The sequence below is a fragment of the Salvelinus sp. IW2-2015 genome, linkage group LG23 (genome assembly GCF_002910315.2).
Source record: "Salvelinus sp. IW2-2015 linkage group LG23, ASM291031v2, whole genome shotgun sequence".
Taxonomy (NCBI): domain Eukaryota; kingdom Metazoa; phylum Chordata; class Actinopteri; order Salmoniformes; family Salmonidae; genus Salvelinus; species Salvelinus sp. IW2-2015.
The window spans coordinates 38,214,162-38,241,635 of record NC_036863.1 but is presented as its reverse complement, the minus strand read 5'-3'; the positions used below and the strand labels follow the sequence as shown (position 1 = coordinate 38,241,635).

Genomic DNA, 27,474 nt, shown 5'->3' with positions numbered 1-27,474 from the left:
CTCATTCTCTTAATACTTCTGTTACGCTACTGTCTGAAGTGTATGACTAAGATGTCATGTTCAGGAAGTCCAGTGGTTTGGGCACTTCTCCTCTCGTCACCAGGTGATCGGAGGTGAGACTGGACGTTCCTCCTTAAGGGGAGGATTTATGCTTAGAAATAGAATCACCAGGACGTCTTCATTCTGTTCTGTGGATTCTATGTATGTATCCCTGGTAAAGCAGGACTGGCTACCCCCCCAGCCCTCTGACAGACAGCGTGGGGAATCCTGCAGGGCTAGAGAGGGATTAGCTACTGCTACTGTTACTGCTACTTTTGCTGTTACTGCTACACTTACAGTTCCAGGGATAAATCAGCTGAGAGACAGCTAGGTTACACAGACTCCCCGTCTGCACTGGATAATGGCCTCTGGATTTACAAGCTGTAGTATGTGAAAATAAACTAGAATGGCAGAGTTGCCAAATAAACCTAGCTAAATAAATTTAAGCTTGTATTTCTCAGCATTATCTCTTGTCATACTCAAATTACATATGAAAGATAAATCCTATATTCATATCAGAGATGGCATGTGCTGTATGTTGAGATACTGTTATATGTTTAGTTTCCGGCAGGTTCTACAGATGAAAAGAGTCAGTCGGCAGTTGGTCTTTGGATCAGGCAGGCATTGTTCTGTGTTGGGCTCCCGAGTAGCGCAGTGGTCTAAGGCACTGCATCTCAATGCTTGAGGTGTCACTACAAACACCCGAGTTCAAATCCAGGCTGTATCACAACTGGCTGTGATTGGGAGTCCCATAGGGCGGCGCACAATTGGTCCGGGTTTGGCTGGTGTAGGCCGCCATTGTAAATAAGATTTTTTTGTTAATGGACTTGCCTAGTTAAATAACGGTTATTATAAAAAATAAAAATATTATAATTTTAAATTTTAAATGTCTCAACACAGTCAGAGGTTGAGCTGGGTTGTGCAGGTCAGACTGAAGCAGCACTCTGGATGTATGACTTAAGAGACTGGGAATGGGAATCTTGATAGACATTCCTCCCACCCCCACCGTCCCTGCAGTATTTACCCACGGTAGTTCTGAGCCTGTTCCCCCAGTTTGACTGCACACAGCTCTGTTTGGGTGAGGGACGGAGGACGCAGCCTTTCTTCTCCTCAAAGGTTGTTACCGCGCAGGCTTTCCACCCATCAACCTCAGCAGAACGGCAGCAGCTGCTCTCCAACTCTTCTGGACCTGCTTCTGCTTCTCAGTCACTCTCACTCTGTATCTGTCTGTATCCTAAACTAAACCTGCTGTCTCATTCAGCCCAATCACTCTGTATCTCTATCTGTATCTGGGACCCAGGTTTCCTCCAACTTTGATATGCAGGGAAGTGGTGGACCCTCTAACCTCAGCAACATTCCCATCCTTACTGTTGAGGCTGAGCTGACTTCTGTCTCTCTAGAATGTCCTATGTCACTCCCCCTGTGTTCAGTTCCTGATGGCCTTCTCCCTCCATCCTACTGCAGTACATCTGGCTCATGTCTATCTCTCCGTGACTCAGGACGGAGGTCATGTGAGAATGTGAAATGACCAATGTGATCATGCACAACATATGCGTTTAATGAGTCATTCAAACCCAATCATTATTGCAGTGATTTATTTGGGGTTTCCCTGGGTATTGGTCAGAGGTACGGGTCAGAGGTAAGGGTCAGAGGTACAGGTTAGAGGTACGGGTCAGAGGTACAGGTCAGAGGAGAATGAAAGGTAAAAGAGAAGTCAGCAAAACAAAACGAACTGGAGCTGCCCAGGGCTTGTTGTTCCTGTTTAGAGACACACTTTAGTTTCCCTCTAAGAGTCCTTCCCCACACTCACTCACTTCCTCCTCTGATGCCAAGTTATGGGTGCTGTAGTAAACATGGGCAACCCAGAAACCTGCACCACTCCACAGTGTGCCGCAGGCTTGGCTTTGCCCAGAGGTGAGTCTAAGCAGAGCTTTACTCACACACACTCTCTGTCAGTCTCTCCCAAGGCCACAGAGAGGGGGATTCACACTTTGTGTGTGTATGTGTGTGTGTGTGTTTGGTGCCATGTCATCAGCCTTCCCTCAAGGCTGTGTTGTAATGTTTCTGCGTGCATGGTTTAGGCTGCTCTCGTATGGAGGGCAAATATCTCAGGTTAGTTAAGGTCACAGGCAATGTAGATCGACAGTCCAGTTTATTTGGGGATCTTAACTGGGATTTTTAATGGAATCAGGTTCCTCCTCTGAGGGCTATTCCTGTCCTGTCACTGGCTCTATTCAAGTCAACACTTCGGTGCAGGTTGAGAAGAAGGAAAAACAGTGCGAGGCAAATTGTTTTTGGCAGCTGAAGCTCCAAAAACAAAACACCAATTAGAGGTCATTTTTGAAAGTGATGAGGGAACACAGTGTGTGTGTCAGGAAGGAGGCCGTCTCACATTTGAGGCTAATATAGGAGGAGCTAGCCTGGCCTGCCATGTTTAACACGCTTTCCTCCCATTTGCTTAGGGTGGGGGAGAAAGGGAGCAGTTATTTAAAGCTGGCTAGTGGAATGTGAGCACTGTGAGACTGTGTAACTGCACCCCCCGACCAGATCTCTGGAGCCACACAGCCATTAGCCAAGGTAAATACAGAATAACAGTGCTGCTGCCAGGACAGGGGGAGAAGGCCCTGAGAYGCCCTGAGCCACTACAGACCCATACCTCCCCTGAGGGGTGTGCCATCGCATCGTCACCGGGCCTGGGCAGATAGCTCACATCAGCTCTGCTGGGTGTACTGTCAGCGTTCCTCCCTCTACCTGGCCTGCTGATATACTACAGGACAGATTAGACCAGTGATTACATGACATCACTTACCCAAAGCTGGTGCCAACATTCTGTCTCCCTCTCTCTCTGTCCACAGACGTTAAATAGCTCTGGTGCAGGGGGTTGCCAGGTTACACTGGGTTCATGCCTACCTCTGGCCTTAGAAATAACCTTACATACCTCCATGACATGTCATAATATGCCCATTGAGCAGGGATTGGAGGGATGGGTTTGGGCAATTATACATAATCAGACAGACAGTGCAATATCGTGGTCTCACACCAGATTAATGCTAATGATATGTCACGTTAGAAGTGATCTGCGTAGATATTGTTTATTTTTACATCAAAATAAGCGTTCTAGATCATTTTGCTTTACAAAAAAAGGGGGTGGGGTTAATGAAGTGGACTAAAATAAAAGTTGATCAAACCCCAGCGTCTTATTCAGGCAAGATTTCTGCTAGATCATTTTGTGCCAGTCGACTGTTAAAGACAGCAATCATTTAGTGACTGCAAATGTTCTATGTGTGTTGAGCGTTGGAACAGGCACTGTTTGGAGGGCTGCATCCCTCCTTGCCAAGCGATCTGGGGTGGATGCAGGGGGTTGAGGGGATGCAGGGGTACAATATGAGTATCTAGAGTCCGTTCAGTATGCAGAGGCCCTTACTCCCAGGTGGCCTGCTAGTCGGCAGACTTTCTCAGGCCTGTGTTTTTAAAAAGCCAGTGATTATGTCATTTACTCTGGGCTATGGGCATGGCTACAGAAGTCTGGCCCAGTCCATAGTCCACTCTGTGTATGTGGTATGCGGTCTCACAGCGCCAGTTTAAAGCAGGCATATTTGGGGATGTGGTTTCTTGCTTTTTCTACTGACCGTGAAGGCAAGAGCGTCATAAGACGCTGTGCCTCCCATTATTGTAATCATGCCCTTTTAATAGTGGTGGTAGTGGTAGTGGTGGTGATTGTTATTGTGGTGTGATGTTGTTTTTGTCATTGTCCTTTTGATGGTATTTTTTTGTGGGAATGAAGAGATGAAAATGGATTGATTTGACGTGGGTTGTGTAGCTTACCGGCTTACTGTAACAGCAGTATAATACTGTAATACTAGCTTAATACTGTAATACTAGCCTAATACTGTGATAGTAATACCGAAGGAAAAAATGTACTTAATATCATTTTCTGATGGTTTAGCAAATACTCCCTCCTCTATAGCGCCATACTTTTTAAGGCATACAATCATAATCTCATGATCACTTTAAATATTTGTTAAGCCATGAGAAGCTGGCATGCCGTCACTGACCCACTGACATATTCAGAATGATCTTCGAAKAAATGTAAGATATCAGACGAACAGCTCACCGTACGTAGACTAGCTGTTGAACTGGAGCGTTAAACTATAATTTGATCATTTTGAGCGGGGAATATTTGAGTTGGGAGGGAGCGGCTGTGGTTGGATGGGAGGCTGTAGGGGGAGGTAACCAGGCTGCTGCTGCATCATCTCTAGACWGACAGAAGTGGGTGGGTGGCCACAGTCAGAGCAAAACCCCAGGGGCACGCAGAGGGCACCCCTGAAACACACACACCCTCCCCCACCTCCCTCTGCCCACAGTGCACAGACAGGCAGGAGATTCCCCCCACTAAAGTTACTGTTGAGGTCTGGGGGAAGTATGAGTCTTGCTGGTTTTAGATGTGCTGTATGAACTGTGATGCAGTGATAGTAGAGAGCTGTGAGTTGTCATCTCTTCAGCTAGGTTTGATTTGAACGGGGACTTAGTTGAACCTATTGTTGCTCCTGGGGCTTTGGATTACTGAAAATGAAATAAAATGGTCCTTATTCAACCTGGAGTGTAGAAAYGTGAGTCTAGGTTTGGCATTGGACATAGGTCAGATCATTGCTCAAGTCTTGAGTTAGTAAGGCCTATTGTTGAAATATTATCCTTGGATTAAACTCTTCCACCCTGTCGCTCTCAAACATGGGTGGTTGTAATAAAACCTAGCAGCCAGTAGTTGGTCTGAAATAATAACATAATTAAACATTCCAAAGTGTGTGTGTTGGTGTGTCAGACTTTCTGTATATGTACAGCATGGTATGTATAGCTCTGTGTTTTTGTGCCAAATCTGTGGTAATGTGTCAGTGTGTGTAAAGCACATGTGTGTGTATAGTTGTCTCAGCTTGCTCACGCTACAGTTGAAGAATGACAGGTATGTATTTCTGAAAAAAAGTCCCTCTGAATCTGAAGAAAAAATAACAGATTAATTTGGATCCCTCTGATGCTTTTTCCATTGCACCTTCTCTATTCTACTTCTCTTTCTTACACACTCTCCCCCTCTCTCCACTCCTCCCTACCTCTCCTCTTCTCTCTCGTGCTCTCTCACCCCCCCCACTCTCTCTTTCTCTCCATATCCATCTTTCTTTCTCTCTCTCTGTTTTTGTTGTGCCTCCACTGGCCTGTCTATCTCCTACACACTGTCGGTTTCAGTCAAAATCAACTTTTTCAGTGGAGACCCCATTTTTTCCTGCCAGAATTTCTGGGGACACCATTTTCCCCCCAATAATTTCTTAGGACCTCACCCCACCCCAAATCTAATGACAAAACCGTAAAATTGGTCAATTTAGATTTTTACATCAACAAATACATATATATATTTAGTGCATTCGGAAAGTATGCAGACCCCTTGACTTTTTCCAAATGTTATTACGTTCCAGCCTTATGGATTAAATTGATTAAATCGTTTTTTCCCCCTCATCAATCTACACACAATACCCCATAATGACAAAGCAAAAACTGGTTTTTAGAAATGTTTGAAAATGTATAAAATAAAATWAACTGAAATATTACATTTACATAAGTATTCAGACCCTTTACTCAGCACTTTGTTAAAGCACCTTTGCCAGCGATTACAGCCTCAAGTTTTCTTGGGTATGACGCTATAAGCTTGGCACAACTGTATTTGGGGAGTTTCTCCCATTCTTCTCTGCAGATCCTCTCAAGCTGTCAGGTTGGATGGGGTGCGTCGCTGTTTCTCATGGTCTGAGAGTCTTTTAGGTGCCAAAGCAGGCTATCATGTGCCTTTTACTGAGGAGTGGCTTCCGTCTGGCCCCTCTACCATAAAGGCCTGATTGGTGGAGTGCTGCAGAGATGGTTGTCCTTCTGTAAGGTTCTCCCATCTCCACAGAGGAACTCTGGATCTCTGTCAGAGTGACCATTGGGTTCTTGGTCACCTCCCTGACCAAGGCCCTTCTCCGATTGCTCAGTTTGGCCAGGCGGCCAGCTCTAGGAAGAGTCTTGGTGGTTCCAAACTTCTTCCATTTAATGATGAAGGCCACTGTGTTCTTGGTTACYTTCAATGCTGCAGAAATGTTTTGGWACCCTTCCCCAGATCTGTGCCTCAACACAATCTTGTCTCGGAGCTCTACGGACAATTCCTGGTTTTTGCTCTGACATGCAATTTCAACTGTGGGACCTTATATAAGCTGGTGTGTACCTTTCCAAATCATGTCCAATCAATTTAATTTACCACAGGTGGACCCAAGTTGTAGAAACATCTCTGAATACTTTCCGAATACACAGTATATAAAAAACAATTTTGGAGACCCCACCGCAATTACCCCGATTTTGAATACCACTGGTCTAAATCATGGCATTATGAGGAACGAGCTCTCACTCCTCACATAAATCACTATGTCGAGAAGAGCTTTAAAGCCAACATTTGTTCCTTTCTTCCTCCCTCTCTCCCCCTCTCTTTTCTCTCTTTCGGTTCCAGCACATGCTGGATAGGAAAAATATTTCCCCTTTGACTACGGTTTGGAACACATGTGACCCAATTTTGAGTATGAAATCTATTTCTTAAGACATGCCAATAAAATTGTATAATGTGAAAGTGAGATGTGAGCATAATTACATTTTGGGCATCAGTATTAATGGTGGTGACTGAGAATTGATATCCATATTGGGATCATGGGTTTCATAGAAGTGCTTTATAATATATAGCACTGTATAATATAGCCTAGATAGCACCAAGCATTTGTTGGAGTGATTCTATAGCTGGGTGGCTTTAGTGTTTCAGATGATCTATTCTAGGCCATTCTGACGGCCTGCTACCCACTCAACAGAGTGGGAGAATTTCCCATCGGCAGACTTTTTGTGCCCAGTTGGGTTTCATAATTCAAGGATGCAGTAGAACACATATTATCATGACTGGATCATAACAGTCCCACGATCATCTCACTCACTCAAGCACAGTCTGCAGAAAGCATTAGTCCATGTGCATTACACCCAGGTCTCTCAAACTGCCCTGTCCTGGGTTTAGATAGAGGAAGCAGATGTGGAGGAGAGTCGAGTTTAAATCCCTCCTATTRACTGTCAGAGAAGCAGTCTGAGAACTGGCCGCCTGGTCCAGTCAGTGTGGTGTAGTCTGATTAGTGGACTTGGAGGTCCACCCTCTCTACCTCATAAGATATGTGTTTAGCCTGTCATGCTAAGCACCAGTACTCCACCCAACTAGCTAATCTGTGGGGAAGGGATGAACGTTGTAAATACAAGCACACAGCAAGAGGTGTGCTAGAAATGGCAGACAGCTATGTGCTGTAGTCTCTGTTGTGAAGCCCCATGCTGGGGTTAATTCGAAACATCAAAAGAAAGGCGCATTCACCAGATTTTATTTTATCCACAGTTTATGTACAGTCTGCTTCAAGGCATGTGTGCAACATGTTCACGTTGACAAAGGTATCATKTTGACTAACTGTACCTAAGGGCTGTGTTATTTTCTTCTTCATAGAACCCCATCCTGTTGTTGGCCATGGAGTTTGTGTGTGTGTGAATGCAGTGAGCTCCAGTTCCCCGTCAGAGGGTCTGCTCTGCTCTCTCTGAGAACTGCTTCTCTGCCAGACGGGCCCTCTCCCCAAGCCTTACCAGACTTTTCCTATGTTGTCTCTATGGTCTCTGTGGGTTGAAGTTGTATAAYCGGGGTTGGAAGGAGGCTACGCCCCTGTCTTTCTTTCTCCGTCTCTTTCTCTGTGTTCTCATCCCAATTCTCCATTCCCAACAGCTTTCTCCGCTTTCTCTCTCCGTCTTTCCAGCTTTCTCTACTGAGACAAAAAGTCACCAGACACAATAGATGTCTGGAGAGCTGTGCACGGGGAAGGGAAGTCCTTCTCCAGCTGGATTTGCTATACAGGTTTTCCCCTGCTATCTGTGAGCCTCCCCATTAACCTGCTGCTGCGTGTAGCTGCCTGTTTTGGGTGTATGGTTAAAGACCACTGTCAAGTTTAATTATGGTGCAGGCAGTGCAGGCTGCGTCAGAACAGCCCAGCCTATCCCACTACACATTTAAACATAAGCTGCACAGCCTCGTGTCATTTCATTATGGCTGTGATTTCTCCAGTTGCTCTTTTCCTTGACTCTCATTGGTTTAAAGATGTCCCCGCTGTGTTTGAGGTGATCTAGTCCCGTCATTACACAGCGGCCTAGACTCCGAGGCAGTCCAGGCCTAATTGCTTCAGTGTGCGGAGCTCTGCTCCGCGGGGCGGGTAACACGAAGAGGCCTCTTCTCAACCACTGGGTGGGTCTCCGTGTCAGTCAGACGTGCCGAGTCGTCTCTCTCTCTCTCTATCTCGCTCTCTCTCTTCCTGCCGTGGGACTCCCACTGCCGTGATACTGCTATGCTAGACTGCAGGGCAAGACATCCAAACCACTGAGCTTCAACTTCTGCTTCATTTCATGGCCCCATTATGGGACAGAGAAAGTACACAACATATTAGTCATTGATTAATGCGTTTCAACATTTTATTGCGCACTTTGTTGTATGTCTATTGAACTATGTGTGTTATTACGGCATGTATTGCAGCATATCTTAGCACAGCATATCTTGAATTAAGTTTTGATTGCATTCTTTATACTGAACGTCTCAGTCTGGTATGTACTCCTAGCTCCCAGATCTTGGCTCCCACTGTTTCATCTGATTCTCCTTTTTAGGGAGAAAAGTGGCTACTATAAAAGTAAACACAAAGGGAAACCTACAGAGCGGTATATATGGCATGAAGCTCTTTCTTTAAGCAGAGCTCTTGTGGTTTAAAATATTTTCCAAATCTCAGTAAAAAGCCATCATTTGTATTAGTGTTCTGCTCTGGCCTGCTCTGGATCTGTCTCCGTCCGTTRGGACATTCATACGGTAGTCRCGTGCGATATCTCAGACAACACTGGCCTGATTTTGACGAAACTTGGGTGAATGATGTGTCTTGCCATAGAGGTCCGGCATTTACAAAAATACACTGATTGGCCAGATGGTGGCGCTATATTAAGAGATTGAAAATGCACACTTTGAAAGGTCACGCCTCTCACCCCGTTTGACCTAAAGTCATGAAATTCGGTACATACTGTAGGTCCCTCTCCTCACAAGGAACCCATTTGCCTCAGGGACCCATAAGGTCTGCCATGATGGATTTTCCGCCATTTTGAATATTGTGAAAAAAACTTTAAATGCTACTCTTCTGGCATCGAATGACCAATCTGTACGGAACCTGATACGTGGCATCTATGGACAAAGCTCTCTCAAAGCAATCTTTTCCAGAGTAGTACCTAAAACAATATGGCCGGTATTGACCAATAAACATTCACGTGGGTGTGGTCTGGCACATAAATGCATATAAATCTAAATTTGGTACACATGTTGCAAGCACTGTCAAGACTCAACATATGCAAGAACATTCATATCGACCACACATTGACATTATAATGGGCACATGTTTATATCTCTTGAGTCCTGAGATTTGGCACACATGCTCAGGGATGTGAGTCTAGCTAATCCATGCAATATCTCAGACACCACTGGTCTGATTTTGACAAAAATTATGTGTGAATTGTGTGTCTTGATGCGTCTTGCCATAAAAATCCTTCATTTGGAAAATTACACTGATTGGCCCAAGGGAGGTGCTATAGTAATCAACTGTACATACATTAATTATACGTAATATCTCTGACACCACTGGTGCTATTKATTATTTTTTATCCTCTTTTTCTCCCCAATTSCGTGATATACAATTACGATCTCGTGTCATCGCCGAGATTCCCAATGGGSTTGGGATAGGCAAAGGTTGAGTCATGCGTCCTTCGAAACATGGCACGCCAAAYCGCGCTTCTTAACACCCGGCCACTTAACCCGGAAGCCAGCCGCACCGACGTGTCAGAGGAAACACTGTCCAACTGACGACCGAAGTCAGCCTGCAGGCGCCCGGCCCACCACAAGGAGTCGCTAGAGCGCGATGAGCCAAGTAAAGCCCGCCCCGGCCAAACCCTCCCCGAACCCGGRCRACGCTGGGACAATTGTSCGCCACCCTCACTGGTCCRATTTTTACGAAACTTGGGTGAATGATGCGTCTTGCCATAGAGATCTGGGATTTACAAAATTGCACTGATTGTCCACCATCATTTGTGGGGGATGACATGTTTATTTTCTACAGGAACTATGGTACTGCTATTATAAAAGTCCCAACTGTTCTCTGTTTAAAATAATGTTCCAAATGAAAAAAAGCACAACATTACATTATGTTGATGATGTTCACCATGTGTACATGTTTTTCCTCTCCTCATGTCTTGGTGATGTGTTTTACGCCTCTTTCTCTCTCCCTGTCTCTTTAGTTGTGTGTCCACTGACCTGCRTGAATGGAGGGGYGTGCAGCTCGCGGACCCACTGCCTGTGCCCGCCAGGTTTTACTGGTCGCCTGTGCCAGTTCCCGCTCCGGCAGATGCCTGAGGCCCAGGCGGCGCGGGGCAACAAGCAACCCGTCTACACGCTGTCAGTGCTGCCAGACGGCCAGAGCCAGGGMGAGCAGGCGGCCATGGGGCGRCCACAGCTGACACAGACCCACTCTGTGTTCACCCTTCCCCTGGCACAGGGGGCAGGCCACCACTCATCAGAAGGTACCCATCATGGCAAACTGTGGGCACTGAAACCACAGTCATATTGCTGTATATATCAATGCCTGTGCCCATATAGCAGTTTGTTTTGGGTGGCATGGTAAAGAACTGGAATCATATTCATGTAATCTCCCATGTGTTTGTCTCTCCCTGTCTTTCTTGGCGTCTACCTTCTCTCTGCTACTCTCTCTCACTCGCGGCACTCTTTCTCTTTCTCTCTCTCTCTCTCTCGCTCTATTGTTCTCTATTTTCAGTGCAGTTCAATGTCCGTGTCCACCACRCACACGACACATCCGTTGTCATCCATCCTCTCGACCAATCGGATTCAAAGCCCCCTCATAAAACCGTGACACGCTTGACCCCTCAGACTCACAAACCCAGGGGGCGGTGCTTCCAGGAGACCACGCCCAAACAAGCTGTGAGTTACACCACCATATCAACATAGTGATTGTCACTTTACATACAATAAGTGTATTATGGTTTTTCAAACGCCATTGTGTGCATTTCCCTCTTTCCTTCTCTCTCTCACGCCATGTGCTTCAGTGTAGCAGTACCCCTCTCCCTGTACTGACCAATCAGGAGGACTGCTGTGGAAGTGTGGGGAACTCCTGGGGACAAAACAAATGTTATAAATGTCCCAAGCTACCATGTGAGTAACAAATGCCTCAGAATGGAATTCTTGACTTGCTTAAGTGTAAGTGTGTGTGTGTGTGTGTGTGTCCTTTCTAGACTACTGGTGATCTGCCATTCTTTCATTTGTGATCTTCTATCCTACATCTCTAACTGCATATCTGTCATGTATAGTGATTATTATCTATCATGTATAGTGATTATTATCTGTCATGTATAGTGATTATTATCTGTCATGTATAGTGATTATTATCTGTCATGTAGAGTGATTATCTGTCATGTAGAGTGATTATCTGTCATGTTAGTGATTATTATCTGTCATGTATAGTGATTATTATCTGTCATGTATAGTGATTATTCTCTGTCATGTAGAGTGATTATTATCTGTCATGTAGAGTGATTATTATCTGTCATGTATAGTGATTATTATCTGTCATGTAGAGTGATTATCTGTCATGTATAGTGATTATTATCTGCCAGGTGTGACAACTGAGCTTCCATTGTTTATAATCTAACTCCTTGGCAGATGTCCATCTGATCTCGATCTCTGCTGTTATACGCATTAAGTCATTTGTTTATGGAGCCAAAAACACCAAGCGTCCACGCCAATAATTCATTCCCAGCTTATGAAATAATGAGCCTGCATTAACGCAAGCAATTTGTGTATGTCTATGTTTGTGTAAGTGTGTATGCATGTGTGTGTATATGTGTGAGTTTGTGTGTGTGTCTGTGTGCGTGTGTGTATGTGTGCAAGTGAGTGCGAGAGAGCGAGAGAGAAAAAAACTCTGCAGTTACGTGTCTTCCCCTGTGCCAGGCCAGTGGAATACTGTCATCGAATTGCCGAAAATTGAATTTCAAGCTGCGCCCCATGAAAATCTTGGCCAATTTACCTTTTTCCATTTTTCTATTACTCCATTCCTCAGTTGTGAGTCAGACAAAGAAACCTTTGTAAGAAAAGGATAGTTATGGTTCATCTTTAAACGTGGGGCAGCAGGATCCCTGTCTGGCATKCTTCTCGTCTCTTTTCTGGTAACGTTGAAGGAACGTTGTATTGTTTTCATGAGACATGTCTTCTGCGAATGAACAGACAAAAGCAACAAGTGGAAAATATGATTCTGGGCTTTTCTTGGGAAGCATGAACTTTTTAAAAAGTTGTACTTTTCTTCCATCTATTTTTGAAAGGTATTCTGGAACGCGATGCTCCCACAGTTTCCCACAAAAGCATTCTTTCAATTTTTCTGCCTGGAGGAAAAATCACTCAGAGGCCACTATTTGTTCTATCATCATTTGATTCCTTCTGTTGAATCTCTCTTTCTCCCAGATGAAGAGGAGTTTCACTTGGTCGCTCACCCCTCTTTTATTTCCCCTCTCTTAGTACTCCTTGGGTCATACTCATGCTTGGATACCTGTAATCTCTCAAACCCGGGCTCTGATCCAACGTGTCTCATCTATACACATATCTCTGTCCCGTGGAATCCCACACATTTACTGTCACGCTGCCTATACTGACARTGTGTTCAGACTGAACAAGGAACAGCTAAATTAGCTATTTAGTMCAGGGCAGCAGGTAGCCTAGCAGTTAAGAGCATTKGGCCAGTAGCCGAAGGGTCGCTGGTTTGAATCCTTGAGATGGTAAAGTGGAAAAAAATCTGATATTCTGCCCTTGAGCAAGGCAGATAACCCCCAACAACAACTGCCCCCCGGTTGCCGACGACTTGGATGTCGATTAAGGCAGCCCCCCGCACCTCTCTGATTCAGAGGAGTTGAGTTAATGCGGAACACACATTTTTGGTTGAATGCATTCAGTTGTGCAACTGACTAGGTATTCCCTTTCACTAGTGTATGACTAACTGGAAGCAATGACCACAGACGCTACTGCTATTAGAAACAGAATAGGATCATTCTGACGTAGGCCTGATCCATTACTTAATGGTTTAGTTCAGGCCTGTCTTTCTTCTCAGATTCTCAGACATTTTATGAGACATTATTTTATTTTCGTTGATGAGCTGTGTGTAGTCTCCCCTTCCTCTCTCATTCTTCCATTCTCTCCCCTTTTCATCCCCCCCCTTCTCTGCCTTACCCTCAGATCCTGGGGTGAAGCTGCAGACCATCATAGAAGACTATGGTTCCACCTGCCCTCAGGGCTATAAGAGACTCAACAGCACCCACTGTCAAGGTAGCATGAACATACTGCCTCTCCCCTGACTGATTCAACGCACATCAGTATCAAACAATAGATGTATCAAACAATAGATCATTTACACAAGTTTCACCACATTTTGTTTGGTACGCATTTGGTATGCCCGGTATGAGTGTAAATCTTTGCCCATTTGCTTCACTGATGTGAGGAGAAAAAAGCTACTCCTCACGTTCTCTCTGTCCCCCACTCTTTCTTTGTCTCTCACCCTTAAGACATCAACGAGTGCACCATGCATGGGGTGTGTCAGAACGGAGAATGCCTGAACACCCAGGGTAGTTTCCTGTGTGCCTGTAAGCCTGGCTTCACCCTGGACAGGACCAGATGTGTGGGTGAGACTCAGAACCTCCTCCAGGCAGACCTGCTCTCCACACAACTCTGCATTCACTCAGCACAGCCATATCGCTTTCAGTAGCAGCAGCACTATACACTATACATCCTCTCCTCACATGTATGTGAAGATGAATTGTTGTGGGGTTTTCATTTGTTGGCAGTGGAGAGGTCAAGATATGACCTCAGCGCCTGATAGGTAGACGAGCTGAATATGTTTCACATCCACAAAGCTGTCATCAAAGCTAGCCTTTTCTGTCCCAATAGTTAGTCCAGTATTTTCACACATCCCTTATGTCCATTATATAAAATGCCACATCTGAAATAWCCGAAATGTCATATGATTTTCCCTTCAAGAAACAGCACTACCCTTAGTGACCTCTTCTGTAAGCCTAATGTCCTAACTCCAACCTCTGTTGTGTTTTGCTCTCTTCTGATTGGTCCTGGCTGTCAGAGTCTCCTTCTCCGGTGGAGCAGGGCCAGTGCTTCCTYATAGCAACAGAGGCGGGTCGCTGTGAGCACGCCCTACCCACGTCCCTGTCCCAGGAGATGTGCTGCTGCACCGTGGGCAAGGCCTGGGGCTCCAACTGTGAGAGGTGTCCCCAAGACGGCACGGGTCAGTGGGATGCTAGAGTAGGAGAGTGGGGCTCGGTTTCTAATATTTGACAGGTCAGATGCTGTATCATCTCATCCCCTCTTGTTTTTCCACCTCCATTCCTCTCTCCCTGGTCCGTTAGCCTCCTTCAGTAAGATTTGTCCAGCAGGGAAGGGCTACTTCCTCCATAGTGTCCGGGAGACGGTGGCRTTCCCACCTCAGATCCACTCCAGCCTGGAGCAGGTCCCCCTCAAGCCTGACAAGAAGAAAGACAGTGAGTCACTGTGGCTTCCCCCAGAAAGTAGATGAAGGGTGGACATGATTACCTTTGTCCGCCTGCCAACAGATGTACTTCATTCTGGATTCACTTAGTCGCTTAGAACGATGCTATTGCTAAGATTTTTTGAGAGTGCAGTCGGGCTATTGGGGATGCCTCCAAATTACTGGGACTTTAGAGTGCTTAAAAATCAAATCAAATGTTATTTGTCACATGTGCCGAATACAACAGGTGTAGACCTTACCGTGAAATGCTTACTTACAAGCCCTTAACCAACAGTGCAATTTTAAGAAAATATTTACTAAAGTAAAAAAAAGTGACACAATAACAAAAACGAGGCTCTGCAGTATATACAGCGGGTACCGGTACCAAATCAATGTGCTGCGGTACAGGTTAGTCGAGGGAATTGAGGTAATATGTACATATAGGGATAAAGTGACTAAATTCATCATCTGTAAATAATTATTCAGCATTTTGACCTGTTTTTCTCTGTGTGTTCTCTTTTTCAGAAGTCAAGCACCCGGTAAGAAACTGTTTTTCTTTAGGCACCATTCATTGTGTGAGAGACTGTGWGTTTGCAGCTCCTCTTAGACAGGCCTGTGTCTCTACAGTGGTGGAAAAAATAACAAACTGTCATTTTTGAGTAAAAATAAAGATACCTTAATAGAAAATGACTCAAGTAAAWGTCACACAGTAAAATTCTCTTTGAGTAAAAGTCTAAAAGTATTTGATTTAAAATATACCTAAGTATAAAAAGTAAAAGTTWAAATAATAAAAAATTCCTTATATTAAGATAACCAGATGGAACCATTTTYTTGTTTTTTTWATTTACGGAATCCACCAGCACTCCAACATTCRGACATAATTTTACAAATGAAGCATGTGTGTTTAGTGAGTCCGCTTGATCAGAGGCAGTARGGATGACCAGGGATGTTYGTTTGACAACTGTGTGAATTTGACTGTTTTCCTGTCCTGCTAAGCATTCAAAATGTAACGAGTACTTTTGGGTGTCAAGGAAAATGTATGGAGTAAAAAGTACAATATTTTCATAAGGAATGTAGTCAAGTAAAAGTAAAAGTAGTCAAAAATATAAATAGTGAAGTAAAGTACAGATACCCYCMAAAAACTATTTAAGTAGTACTTTAAAGTATTTTTACTCAAGTACTTTACACCACTGTGTCTCTTTGCCCTGTCCTGTAGGAGGAGCCTCCAGAGACAACCACACCCATGCAGCTGTCTCCCATCAGCACCCATGGCCCCCGTGTACCTGGTACGCCTCTCATTCCTTTATTMTTTATTCATTCAGGAAGTCCTACTAAGGTCAAGAGAGACCTTTTTGTTAGGGAAACCTGTTGATATCCAGGGAGACATGGGGCCTTGATTTGGGTCTGTCTGTTTCTCTGGTTGGTCCCAAAGTGATCATCACCAAGCCCACCCCTCCGCCCATCATCAGGTTGAACCCAGGCAGTGACCCCCTGGAGGTGGCACAGACGCARGTCTCACGTGAGTTCCACTACACAGTCCAATCAAAACTATTATCAGCCTATTAACTCTCAGCCTACAGCTGCAATGTTGTTGTCTCCATGATGGGATGTACAGTACAGAGATCAACTGTCTTAGGTAGATTACTGTGTGCCCCCTCCCCACAGCAGAGACAGATGAGTGCAGGCTGAACAGGAACCTCTGTGGCCATGGGGAGTGTGTCAACGTGCACACTGGCTACAAATGTGAGTGTTATGCTGGCTACCGGCTCCACCCTCAGAGGAACGCCTGTGTGGGTAAGTCAAGGGACAGGGGAATGGCCAAAGGGATGGGAGGGATTTACTGGGTAAAGATTTTGACCAGAGCCATGTAGGCACTCTGTATCCAAATAGTTCAATTGTGACCGACGGRCTYGATTCGGTCTTATGTAGCAAAATTGTGTTTTTKACTTTGGATAAAGGTAGAGACTCAGACTCATACACTACAGTTGAGGRACAATGGGAAARWACAGTACCAGTCAAAAGTTTGGACACACCTACACACTCCAGGGTTTTTCTTAATTTTGAAAAATKTTCTACATYGTAGAATAATWGTGAAGACATCAGAACAATGAAATAACACATATGGAATCATGTAGTAAACATGGTGAAAATATGCGGTTGTGTGTTTGGCTATTGTGGTTAGCTAATAGAAATACATATTGTGTTTTCGCTGTAAAACATTTTAAAAATCGTAAATGATGGCTGGATTCACAAGATGTTTATCTTTCATTTGCTGTATTGGACTTGTGATTTCATGAAATTATATTATATGATATCCCTGTCCCGTTAGGCTAGGCTATGCTAGTCAGCTTTTTTGATGAGGAGGATCCCGGATCCGGGATGGATATTAAGTAAATTAACTTGCAATGAAAATGGCTTTCTGACAAAATTAGAAATGTATATTGTCTGAAAATGTAGCTAGCTAGACTCTTTTACCCATATACATGGATGAACGCTTCTCCCTCTCTGTTACGGATGCCATCGTTGCCCTTAATTTGAATATGTAATCTGGAGACAAGTGTTTTATACAACAGCCTTTTGTGTGTTCTCTTTTCGACTCCCTCCACATATTTGCAATCAAACGCCAGAATTTTCTCCATCTCCTTAGCTATCATACTCTGCTTCCACCGGGCATTCCACTGATTTCCACAGTTTTGCAGTAATTCGTTATCTTAAAAAAAAAAAAAAACAGGGTTAGAAAGGATTACCTACACATACTGAGCAGCCCTTTGTTATAGACAGAAGCGTTCTACATGGTAGACCAATCCAAACTCATCTCTCGGCATGTCCAGCCCATCCATTATCTCAGTCAATCATGGCTAGCGGGAAGGTTCCAGCCTTTTTCCGTGGCTAAACCAACTAGGCTTGTAATTTAAYAATTTTATTCATATTTACAGATGGCATACAAGTTTGTTATTAAGGCACATGAAAGTTCACATGTTTCAGAAGGCATTTCTGCCAATAAACACATTTTGATTAAAAATAAATGTTTACGTTCAAATGCCTCTCTTGTGAAGTAGTGATGTGTGACATATGCCTAGTTTTAAGAAATGAGTCACAATTGAACTTGGGTGTTAATTCTCTAATGGAGTTGTAATCTCTGAATTCCCTAAACTTCTAAGTTATCCCTCTCTGCCAGATGATGATGAATGTGACGCTGAGCCATGTGGCCACAGCAGAGGAATCTGCATCAACACAGAAGGCTCCTACCGCTGCCGCTGTCTCCATGGCTACAAGCTCCTGGTGTACCATGGGAAGCTCAGGTGTATAGGTGAGTGGTGTGGTGTGGGTTCAATTGTTCAAATGTTATCTTTTAGTCATCACGTTGTCACTTGGGATTTTGCATGAGTGTGTTTTGATCTTATCTTTAGATGTGAATGAGTGCTCCAAGCCGGACATCTGTGGGCAGGGGGGTCAGTGTGTTAATCTGCCAGGGTCCTACAAGTGTGAGTGTCACAAAGGCTTCAGGAGCAAGTCACAACGCCAGCCAGCATGTGAAGGTAAGAGCGGCATCTGCTGCCCTCATATTTCTTTGTGTGTGCAGTGTGTGTACGTATATGTATGTGTGTCCGCATTGGTTTAATAATGTTTATGGGTGTCTGTGTTTGTCTCATGTCTTCTAATGCCTCAGATATAAATGAGTGTCTGGACCCCAACAGTTGTCCCAATGACCAGTGTGAGAACACACCAGGCTCCTACGAGTGTGTTCCCTGCTTACCTGGTCACCAGGCCCAGGGTGGGGTCTGCTACGGTGAGACCCAGTAACTTCACGTATGCATACTGAAGAGAACGCACACCAATCAACTCTTTYCATTACCTAGAACTGTCTATCTCACTGTTGTTATACCTTTTCTAACTTGCGCCATTATGTTTGCTGATGTGTTGCCCCCTAGTGGCCAATCCACCATAGTTGGCTTTACTAAAGAGGATAGTCTAATGGCAACAGGGAAAGCAAGGCAAATCAGCAATTAGAATATTGAATCTGTACATTCAATATGTTGATCTTCCCCAGTTAGTTTTGTCTGAACCATGACATTGAAGGCATTCACTATTCAGAGCTGTGTGTGATGTAGAGAATGGATTTGATCAGTCATAGTCAATAAATCAGCCATAGGGAGTCTGTCCCAGACACACAGGGCCAGCAGGCAGGATGACAACAGGCACTGGGCCAGTCCAGAGCTGGTATTCCTCTGTATGACTGATTGTTTCCACCCCTACCCCCTGCAACCCCTCCACCTCTCCACTAGATGTCAATGAGTGCCAGAAGCGCGGTGTGTGTCCCAACGGGCGCTGTGAGAACCTCCCAGGAACCTACCGCTGCCTCTGTAACGAGGGCTTCCTCCCAGCAGCAGACAGCAAAGGCTGCAGAGGTCAGTGCACTGATTAATGTTAAATATAATATCTCTTAATGCTGCACAGACACTATTTTATGCTTGCAGACTTGCAGTGCTGTAGTGGTTACCAGTATTTCTGCACAATATTGAAAAAAGAGAACTAGGTAGCCTAGCGGTTAGAGAGGCGAGCCAGCAACCAGACGGTTGCCAGTTGGCCAGCAACCAGACGGTTGCCAGTTCGATATCCGTGAATGGCGGGAAAAATCTGTCGGGAAGTGAGCTCGCAACCGGAGGGTTGCTGGTATCAAATCCTAGATGCAATTTCCTGCCGTTGTGCCATTGAACAAGGCACTTAACTCCAACAGCTCCTCGGGCTCCCCTGCACCTCTCCCAAACCAGGCCCACCTAATTAAAAACATTCAAAGAATGGAAAAAAAATTACATTTCTGCATTCTGTGAATGCATGTGTCTTTCGGATGGGTCGGGTTAAAAGCGGAAGTCAAATTTCAGTTGGACCTTGTGTGCAATTGACCAGTAACGTGATCTTATTACCCGAATGGGTATGCGGGTATTCTATTGACAGGCTGCATGTGTCTCCTCCTCTYTCCCCTCCAGACATTGACGAGTGTGAGGATGACAGACTGTGTGCCAACGGGCGCTGTGTCAACACGGAAGGCTCCTTCCAGTGCCAGTGCTACCCAGGATACCAGCGTACTCAGGAGGGCAGCCATTGTGAAGGCAGGAGCTACTTGTTACTACTCACTACAGCGTCATGGAAACGTTAACAACATTAGTACACTACCAGTGAAGTATAAGTAATATGCTCACTGCATAGGCAGCGCGTGAGTTTCCGATTTGCAGAAGCTATTTGTTTACCATGAACCTTTTCCTTTATGATAATGCATTGCATGCGTCTATCATCACATTTGCAGACGAAAGCAAGATATTCCTAGTGTGATAAGTACAGAGATTGGGTAGTCATAAGTAAGGTTAGGTTATTAATATAACTCAATCGTATAACCCTCCCAAATTGCGGGCTTCTTGATTATAGGCTATGCCCTTGTGATTTAAAACATTTTAAAGAAACAAATTCTCTTTGGCTAAATCATACTCTCTGGTGTAGTATTTTGAATGGTTTTATTTATTTCTGTATGGACAGGAGTAATTATATATTTTTGGCTAATTTAATTCAATTTACTTTAAGGGGAGCTTTGCCTATTGCTGCCCATGGTCCACTGTATAGAGCTGGTGATCAAACACATGGCCGCTGTTTGATTGTCGTCTTTTCCTCCCTCAGATATAAATGAATGTGAGCGTCCCTCTAACTGCCAGAGGGGGCGCTGTATCAACAGCATGGGATCCTACCGCTGTGAATGTCAGAAGGGTTACATGCTGGTCGGAGGTCGGAGGTGCCAAGGTCAGTCCGTCTCCACCCTCTCCATTAGTTTCAGGGAGATAAAGTAGCAGTCAAAAGTTTGGACACACCTACTCATTCAAGGGTTTTCTTTTTTTAAACTATTTTCTACATTGTAGAATAATAGTGAAGATGTCAAAACTGTGAAATAACACATATGGAATCATGTAGTAAATAAAAAAGTGTTAATCAAATTAKATTTTAGATTTTAGATTCTTCAAAGTAGCCACCTTTTGCCTTGATGACAGCTTTGYACACTCTTGGTATTCTCTCAACCAGTTTCACCTGGAATGCTTTTCCATACAGTCTTGAAGGAGTTCYTACATATGCTGAGCACTTGTTGGCTGCTTTTACTTCCCTCTGCGGTCTAACTCATCCCAAACCATCTCAATTGGGTTGAGGTCAGGTGATTGTGGAGGCCAGGTCATCTGATGCAGAACTCCATCAATCTCCTTCTTGGTCAAATAGCCCTTACACAGTCTGGAGGTGTGTTGGGTGATTGTCCTGTTGGAAAAMAAATGATAGTCCCACTAAGCGCAAACCAGATGGGCTGGTGTATCACTGCAGAATGCTGTGGTAGCCATGCTGGTTAAGTGTGCCTTGAATTCTAAATAAATCACTGACAGTGTCACCAGCAAAGCACCCCCACACCATCACACCCCCTCCTCCATGCTTCACGGTGGAAACCACACATCCATTCACCTACTCTGTGTCTCACAAAGCGGTTGGAACCAAAAATCTCAAATTTGGACTCATCAGACCAAAGGACAGATTTCCACCGGTCCAATGTAGCTCGTGTTTCTTGGCCTAAGCAAGTCTCTTCTTATTATTGGTGTCCTTTAGTAGTGGTTTATTGGTAGCAATTCWACCATGAAGGCCTGATTCACGCAGTGTTCTCCTCTGAACAGTTGATGTTGAGATGTCTGTTATTGAACTTTGTGAAGCATTTATTTGGGCTGCAATCTGAGGTGCAGTTAACTCTAATGAACTTACCCTCTGCAGCAGAGGTGACTCTGGGTCTTTTGAGCCAGTTTCATCATAGCGCTTGATGGTTTTTACACTTGAAGAAACTTTAAAAGTTCCTGAAATTTTCCGCATTGACTGGCCTTCATGTCTTAAATTAATGATGGACTGTAATTTCTTATTGCTTATTTGAGCTGTTCTTGCCATAGTAGAGACTTGGTCTTTTACCAAATAGGGCTATATTCTCTATACCACCCCTACTGTGTCACAACACAACTGATTGGCTCAAACGCATTAAGAAGGAACGAAATTCCACAAATAACTTTTAACAAAGCACACCTGTTAATTGAATTGCATTCCAGCTGACTACCTCATGAAGCTGGTTGAGAGAATACCAAGAGTGTGCAAAGCTGTCATCAAGGCAAAGGGTGGCTATTTTGAAATATATSAAATATCAAATATATTTTGATTTGTTTAACACKTYTTTGGYTACTGCATGATTCCATATGTGTTATTTCATAGTTTTGATGTCTTCACTATTATTCTACAATGTAGAATAAAAAAATAAATTAAATAAAAACCCTTGAATGAGTAGGTGTGTCCAAACTTTTGACTGGGGACTGTAAATCATTAGTGTTAACCATTCTGGCAGTTTTGTAACCAGTGGAAACTGTCATAAGTCAAGCTTAATGGAACTCATGAGGATTGTAACAGATGTTTGTAACACATTCTCCCTCTCGCTCTCTCCCACCCAGACATAGATGAGTGTGCGACAGACAGGGGYCTGTGTCAGCCGCATGGTGTGTGTGAGAACAGACAGGGCTCCTATGTGTGTGTGTGCAAAGACGGCTTCATTCTGTCTGAGGACAAGCACAGCTGTGAGGGTAAGATTACTGATATCCTCTCAGCCCTCTCTCTATATAGCTGTATTCTGCATGCACACACACACACAAACACACACACACACCAATCTATGTCCTGTCTTCCCTCTCCATCCAGAGATTGAGGTGGACATGGAGGATAAGAAGGAGTGTTACCTGAACCTGGATGACACAGTGTTCTGTGACAGTGTCCTGGCCACCAACGTCACCAAGCAGGAGTGCTGCTGCTCCATCGGCGTGGGCTGGGGGGACCACTGTGAGATCTACCCCTGCCCNACACACACACACACACACACACACACACACACACTCCAATCTATTTCCTCTCTGCCCCCTTCCCCTCCAGAGATTGAGGTGGCCGTGGAAGATAAGAAGGAGTGTTACCTGAACCTGGATGACACAGTGTTCTGTGACAGTGTCCTGGCCACCAACGTCACCAAGCAGGAGTGCTGCTGCTCCATCGGCGTGGGCTGGGGGGACCACTGTGAGATCTACCCCTGCCCTGTCTACCACTCATGTACGTACCTCAGGCCCAACACAGGGGTTAAAGGAGCTGAGATGACACAGTCTAATACAGACAGAATCATGTCTTATCTACAAAATATATTCCCAAATAAATATATTCTCAAATAAATATATTCTCAAATATTTTATTTTCTCTGTTAGCTGTGTGCACTGAACTGACATACATGATTGTTGATGACACTCCGATGTTCCGATGAAGGGAAGGAAATAGTCTATAATGAGCACCACARCRGCGCTCAATTCAGACAGCGGTGTGAGCCCTACTGTAGCTGCTGGAAAAGTCATTCATGAAWGGGGAGGTTAACTTGGCCCCCAGACAATCGATCTGAGATYGCGTGAAGTTTCAGTCATCTGATTTTCCTTAGGCTTTAACCCCTGGCCCAACAACATTCACACTAGTTTAACAAACCATCAAGTGGGCTGGGGGGGCAGTTCACTTATTTGAGCTGTTCAATGTCATTCATTGATCACCTTRAAGCAGGCAAATTAAGTGAATAGGTCAAGTGTGATAGGTACATTGTTTAATTGACTTCCTGTTTTTCCCTCAAGCAGCTGAGTTCCACTCCCTGTGTCCAGTGGGCCGAGGTTTCTACCATGAGGAGGGAGTGACTGAGTACGGCCTGTCTGTCCATAGAGGTGAGTAGCTACACAAACTCAACCCAACACTGTAGGTTTGCTGTTGTCTGATTTACAGCATTCCTTTATATGACAGTATTTGTWCTCCGGGGGAGTTTGTTTGTGTTGAGATCTGTGTTCCTGTCCCTCTGTGTACAGATATCGATGAGTGTGTGCTGTTCTCCAATGAGATCTGTAAGGAGGGCCGCTGTATGAACACACAGCCTGGCTATGAATGYTACTGCCAACAGGGCTTCTACTACGACAGCAACCTACTGGAGTGCATCGGTAACCACAGGGACCCACCCCTCGCAGGCCTGCACCAAAACACACCKMTGTATTATTACATATTAATACACATCAGATATCCCATTTAGTCACAGATCCTCTATGGTAATGTGTCTCCTCCTCAGATGTGAATGAGTGCCACGACGAGTCTCTGTGTACCAACGGTCAGTGTAAGAACACCAGAGGCTCCTACTACTGCACCTGTAAGTCCCCCTGGATCTATGAAGCCTCCAATAAGAAGTGTGTCATCCCCACTGTGGCAGGTGAGATCTGGCTAGAGCCCTCTACTGTACATACTGTACCCGCATCCACACACACAGGGAGGTGCAGGACAGGCCATAGAAGAGGACTGGTGATAAGTCAGCAGTGTGTTTGTGTTGTTGCAGGTGTGGATGAGTGCCAGGACTCATTGAACTGTAAGAATGGCCACTGTGTGGACACCCCTGGGTCCTACTACTGCATCTGCTCTCCCCCCTGGATCCTGGCCACGGACCGCAACAGCTGTGTGACCCCAGAGGAGCAGGCTGGTGAGTGGAGGAGAGGGTACTGCTGTCCTTAGCAGGGCAGGAGGTGGGCTCAGGAATCTCGGGATGGATGATTGCGAGATGGGGTGGTGTGAGCGAGGCTGGGTAGCCTAGTTCACAGTGGGTTGGTTCTCAGTGGTGTGTCTGAAGGTTGAATGAGAGAATGTTTTTTAATGTTAGTTCCAGTCTAACACTACTAATCAGCCAGACCTGCCCCTTCAGCCTCACCCGCTCTGACATTTACATAACCTCATGTCTGTCACATACATCAGAGATAAACTCAAACACAACCCTGGTCCTATAGCCACTTCCTGGCCCGTGTTCACTGTAAGGATCAGTGTTCACTGTTGTACCTATAGACACCCAAACACTCTGCATGCTCTCAGGAAGCAGTGTAACGTAGCGATCTGCCTGCAGGCCTGTTCAACGTCACTTTAAGCTGTGAGCTGGCCCCAGGCTGGTGTCCGTCCGTCCGTAGGTTGTGTAACCGTGTCTGTGGTGTCTGTGGTGCCCTTGCAGATATCAATGAGTGCCAGGACCCCTCGTACTGTAAGAATGGGAGGTGTGTGAACACGCCCGGCTCCTTTCACTGTATATGTACCCAGCCCCTCACCTTCAGCGCAGCGCTCAAACAGTGTGTCTATGACGGTGGGTATAACCAATCGGCGCTCAGCTCACCTGAGCCTGACCAATCAGTGCTTAGCTCACCTGAGTTTTGGCTTACCTGTACACCTGCCACTCCTGCTACTCTTTTTTAACTCCTCCCCCTTTGAGCCCCCTCTCCCCAATAATGACCCTATGCACAGGCTCACCACTCCCCCTCTTGCTTGTTTCTATAGAAACACACTCTCAGTTTAGTGAGGGAGATCACGAGACTTGAGTTAGTCAACGTGATCTCAGTTCTATAGATGCAGTGTRATCTCTGTTGTACATTTCTCCGTTTCCGTGGTTGTCCCACTAAGCTTGCATAGTCACAGGAAAACACTTCATCACTTCATCCTTTATTGTGTGCACTTGCTTGTGTGTCTGAGAAGCAGTGAGGGAGTAGACATRAAAGGGAGGCAAATGAGATGGCTTGTGGCATTTTCTGCACCTTCCTTTCTCCAAAGCAATGTTTCTCCTTTTAACCAAACCGTTTACTATTGTGATACATGTGATGTTGTAACATGTTGGAGACGTTGTTGTGACATTACTCTTGTGATTGTGTTACTTTCTTTCAATCATTTTGCTGTAAACTCCCACAAGTTTGAGTTGACAATACAGCTTTTACGTCATTGTATCTARCTGATCTTTATGGCTCCATCCTCGTGTGTGACGTGTGACCGTAAATGAATGTGCCGAGCAGAGGTCTGGTATAGCTCTGAGCCCTACCACCTCAAGCTAGGCMTCATCACATATTCATATCTACCTGCTGGCTGTTAACATACTGAGTAATTACTTGCTTAATCATAGAAGTCATGAGAAGCTTCAGGATCTGGCCTGCTTGTATAATGCAGGAGAAAAGATTGGCTTCTTTATTTGATTAAATCGTACTTAAGATTCCGCTCTTTCTTTGTTTTTTCTCTCTCTCTCTCTCTCTCTCTCTCTCTCTCTCTCTCTCTCTCTCTCTCTCTCTCTCTCTCTCTCTCTCTCGCTCTCCCCTCCCCCCTCCTCCCTCCTCCCTACCTCAGACCGCACAGCGGCCCATAAGGACGTGTGTTTCCTGCAGGTGGATGAGGACCTGATCTGCAGCCAACCCAGGAACGGTTTGGTTGTCACCTACTCTGAGTGCTGCTGTCACTATGGCCGTGGCTGGGGCCCTGAGTGTAGGACCTGTCCCCAGAGAAACTCCGGTGGGCACCAGCACCATTTCTTTCACTGGTTTTTGGTCTGCTGGTCACTCCAGTTTCGGCTTTGCCCATATCAGCATAAATAGTCTAATACTAATAAATTAAAGGGCAAATGCATCTGTTTTAATATCAATATCAAATCATTTCTGGGTAACAATTAAGTACATTACTGTAACAGATTTCCACAAAAATAGCTTTWTAGCAAAGGGCTGTCTGGGAATGGTCTGAGTTGGGATAGGCAAATTGAAAACTATTTGTTATTGACAGAGATGTTTGGAACTCTCTTTGTTATTGGTCTATTAACCAATTTACCGCATGGGGATGTTACCATGGAAAGCCGAAACTACCGCCCATGCAAACATGCTGATTAGAAGGTCCTGTGTAGATTGTACATTCAACCAGCAACTATCAGGAAATAACATACATAATTTTCATACGTTTCCAGTGTTAGTTTCATCAGCTGTTGTACAATATGATATAAAACACAGAAAAACTGAATTTTGACTGCACTGGGCCTTTAAGAAAACTTAATTCTTCCTCTCATTCAGGGATCTTTAACCGGCTGTGTGAGATGCACTTGGAGACAGAGTCTGATGGTGAGGGAGATTTCCTGGCAGCTTTCGCCAACTACAACCCAGGTATTGGTAAGGGCTGTAATATATTTGATTACACTCTGAATTTCTTTTGAAATWTACCTCAGAGCACACCCTCTACTGTTACACCACTTGAATAATATTTTCTCTGTATCTTTCATTCTCTCTCTCTCTTCCTGTTTTGGCTCAGAAGGGGACAGCTCAGAAGAGGACTCAGATGAGTGTAGTTGTGCCAATGGTCGCTGTGTGCGTTCCTACCTGGGCACTATGTGTGAGTGTAACACAGGTTTTAGACTGGACCACTCCCGCACCCGCTGCACAGGTATGTTGACAATCCACCTGTTCTGTCTGCTTCCCTTTAACTTTGTGTTGGATTATAGAGTGAAGGCGAATGCTTGGATTTTAGCTTCAGTTCAGTCGTCTCAATCTTTAGGTGGAGGCCAATTTGGATGCTCATCAATTCTGCCGAACAGAAGTGTCTCTGTAKAATTTGTAGCTGTTGTCCTTTGTTCAAGTGTTTTAACAGACATGCCTGCAATTTTATTTAGCATTGAAAAGAACATCTGGTTGTTGATTTTATATGCAATGTTCCCTCTAAGCTGTGTGCGTTTGTGCGCGGGCGCCAGCGCCCAGGACTGCAGCGCAGACGAAATATCAGTCCGAGCAGAGAAGCATGAGACTGAACTTCACTCAACTTTCTAGTTTTCCCCTTTAGTTAGCACTATAAACGATTCCCTCTACTGTGG

General features: G+C 44.8%; 1 protein-coding gene across 10 annotated transcripts in view; it reads left to right on the top strand.

Annotated features, from left to right (window-relative positions):
- Positions 1-27,474, top strand: part of ltbp3 (latent transforming growth factor beta binding protein 3) — a 33,732-nt gene that overhangs the window by 4,018 nt on the left and 2,240 nt on the right. Inside the window, exons 2-28 of one of the 10 annotated variants that reach the window (XM_023968544.2) lie at positions 10,432-10,713; positions 10,965-11,128; positions 11,254-11,359; positions 13,427-13,516; positions 13,753-13,869; positions 14,322-14,483; positions 14,605-14,736; positions 15,249-15,262; positions 15,940-16,009; positions 16,156-16,242; positions 16,392-16,517; positions 17,902-18,033; positions 18,134-18,262; positions 18,394-18,513; positions 19,010-19,132; positions 19,712-19,834; positions 20,394-20,513; positions 22,229-22,357; positions 22,701-22,871; positions 23,429-23,515; positions 23,654-23,782; positions 23,908-24,045; positions 24,169-24,309; positions 24,826-24,954; positions 25,977-26,138; positions 26,684-26,779; positions 26,919-27,050. In XM_023968544.2, coding sequence (XP_023824312.1) covers positions 10,432-10,713; positions 10,965-11,128; positions 11,254-11,359; positions 13,427-13,516; positions 13,753-13,869; positions 14,322-14,483; positions 14,605-14,736; positions 15,249-15,262; positions 15,940-16,009; positions 16,156-16,242; positions 16,392-16,517; positions 17,902-18,033; positions 18,134-18,262; positions 18,394-18,513; positions 19,010-19,132; positions 19,712-19,834; positions 20,394-20,513; positions 22,229-22,357; positions 22,701-22,871; positions 23,429-23,515; positions 23,654-23,782; positions 23,908-24,045; positions 24,169-24,309; positions 24,826-24,954; positions 25,977-26,138; positions 26,684-26,779; positions 26,919-27,050 — 3,411 coding nt within the window. Of the gene's footprint in view, positions 1-10,431; positions 10,714-10,964; positions 11,129-11,253; positions 11,360-13,426; positions 13,517-13,752; positions 13,870-14,321; positions 14,484-14,604; positions 14,737-15,248; positions 15,263-15,939; positions 16,010-16,155; positions 16,243-16,388; positions 16,518-17,901; positions 18,034-18,133; positions 18,263-18,393; positions 18,514-19,009; positions 19,133-19,711; positions 19,835-20,393; positions 20,514-22,228; positions 22,358-22,700; positions 22,872-23,428; positions 23,516-23,653; positions 23,783-23,907; positions 24,046-24,168; positions 24,310-24,825; positions 24,955-25,976; positions 26,139-26,683; positions 26,780-26,918; positions 27,051-27,474 lie in introns of all 10 variants that reach the window. The other 9 variants (XM_023968547.2, XM_023968543.2, XM_023968549.2 and 6 more) reach the window with 9 other exon arrangements.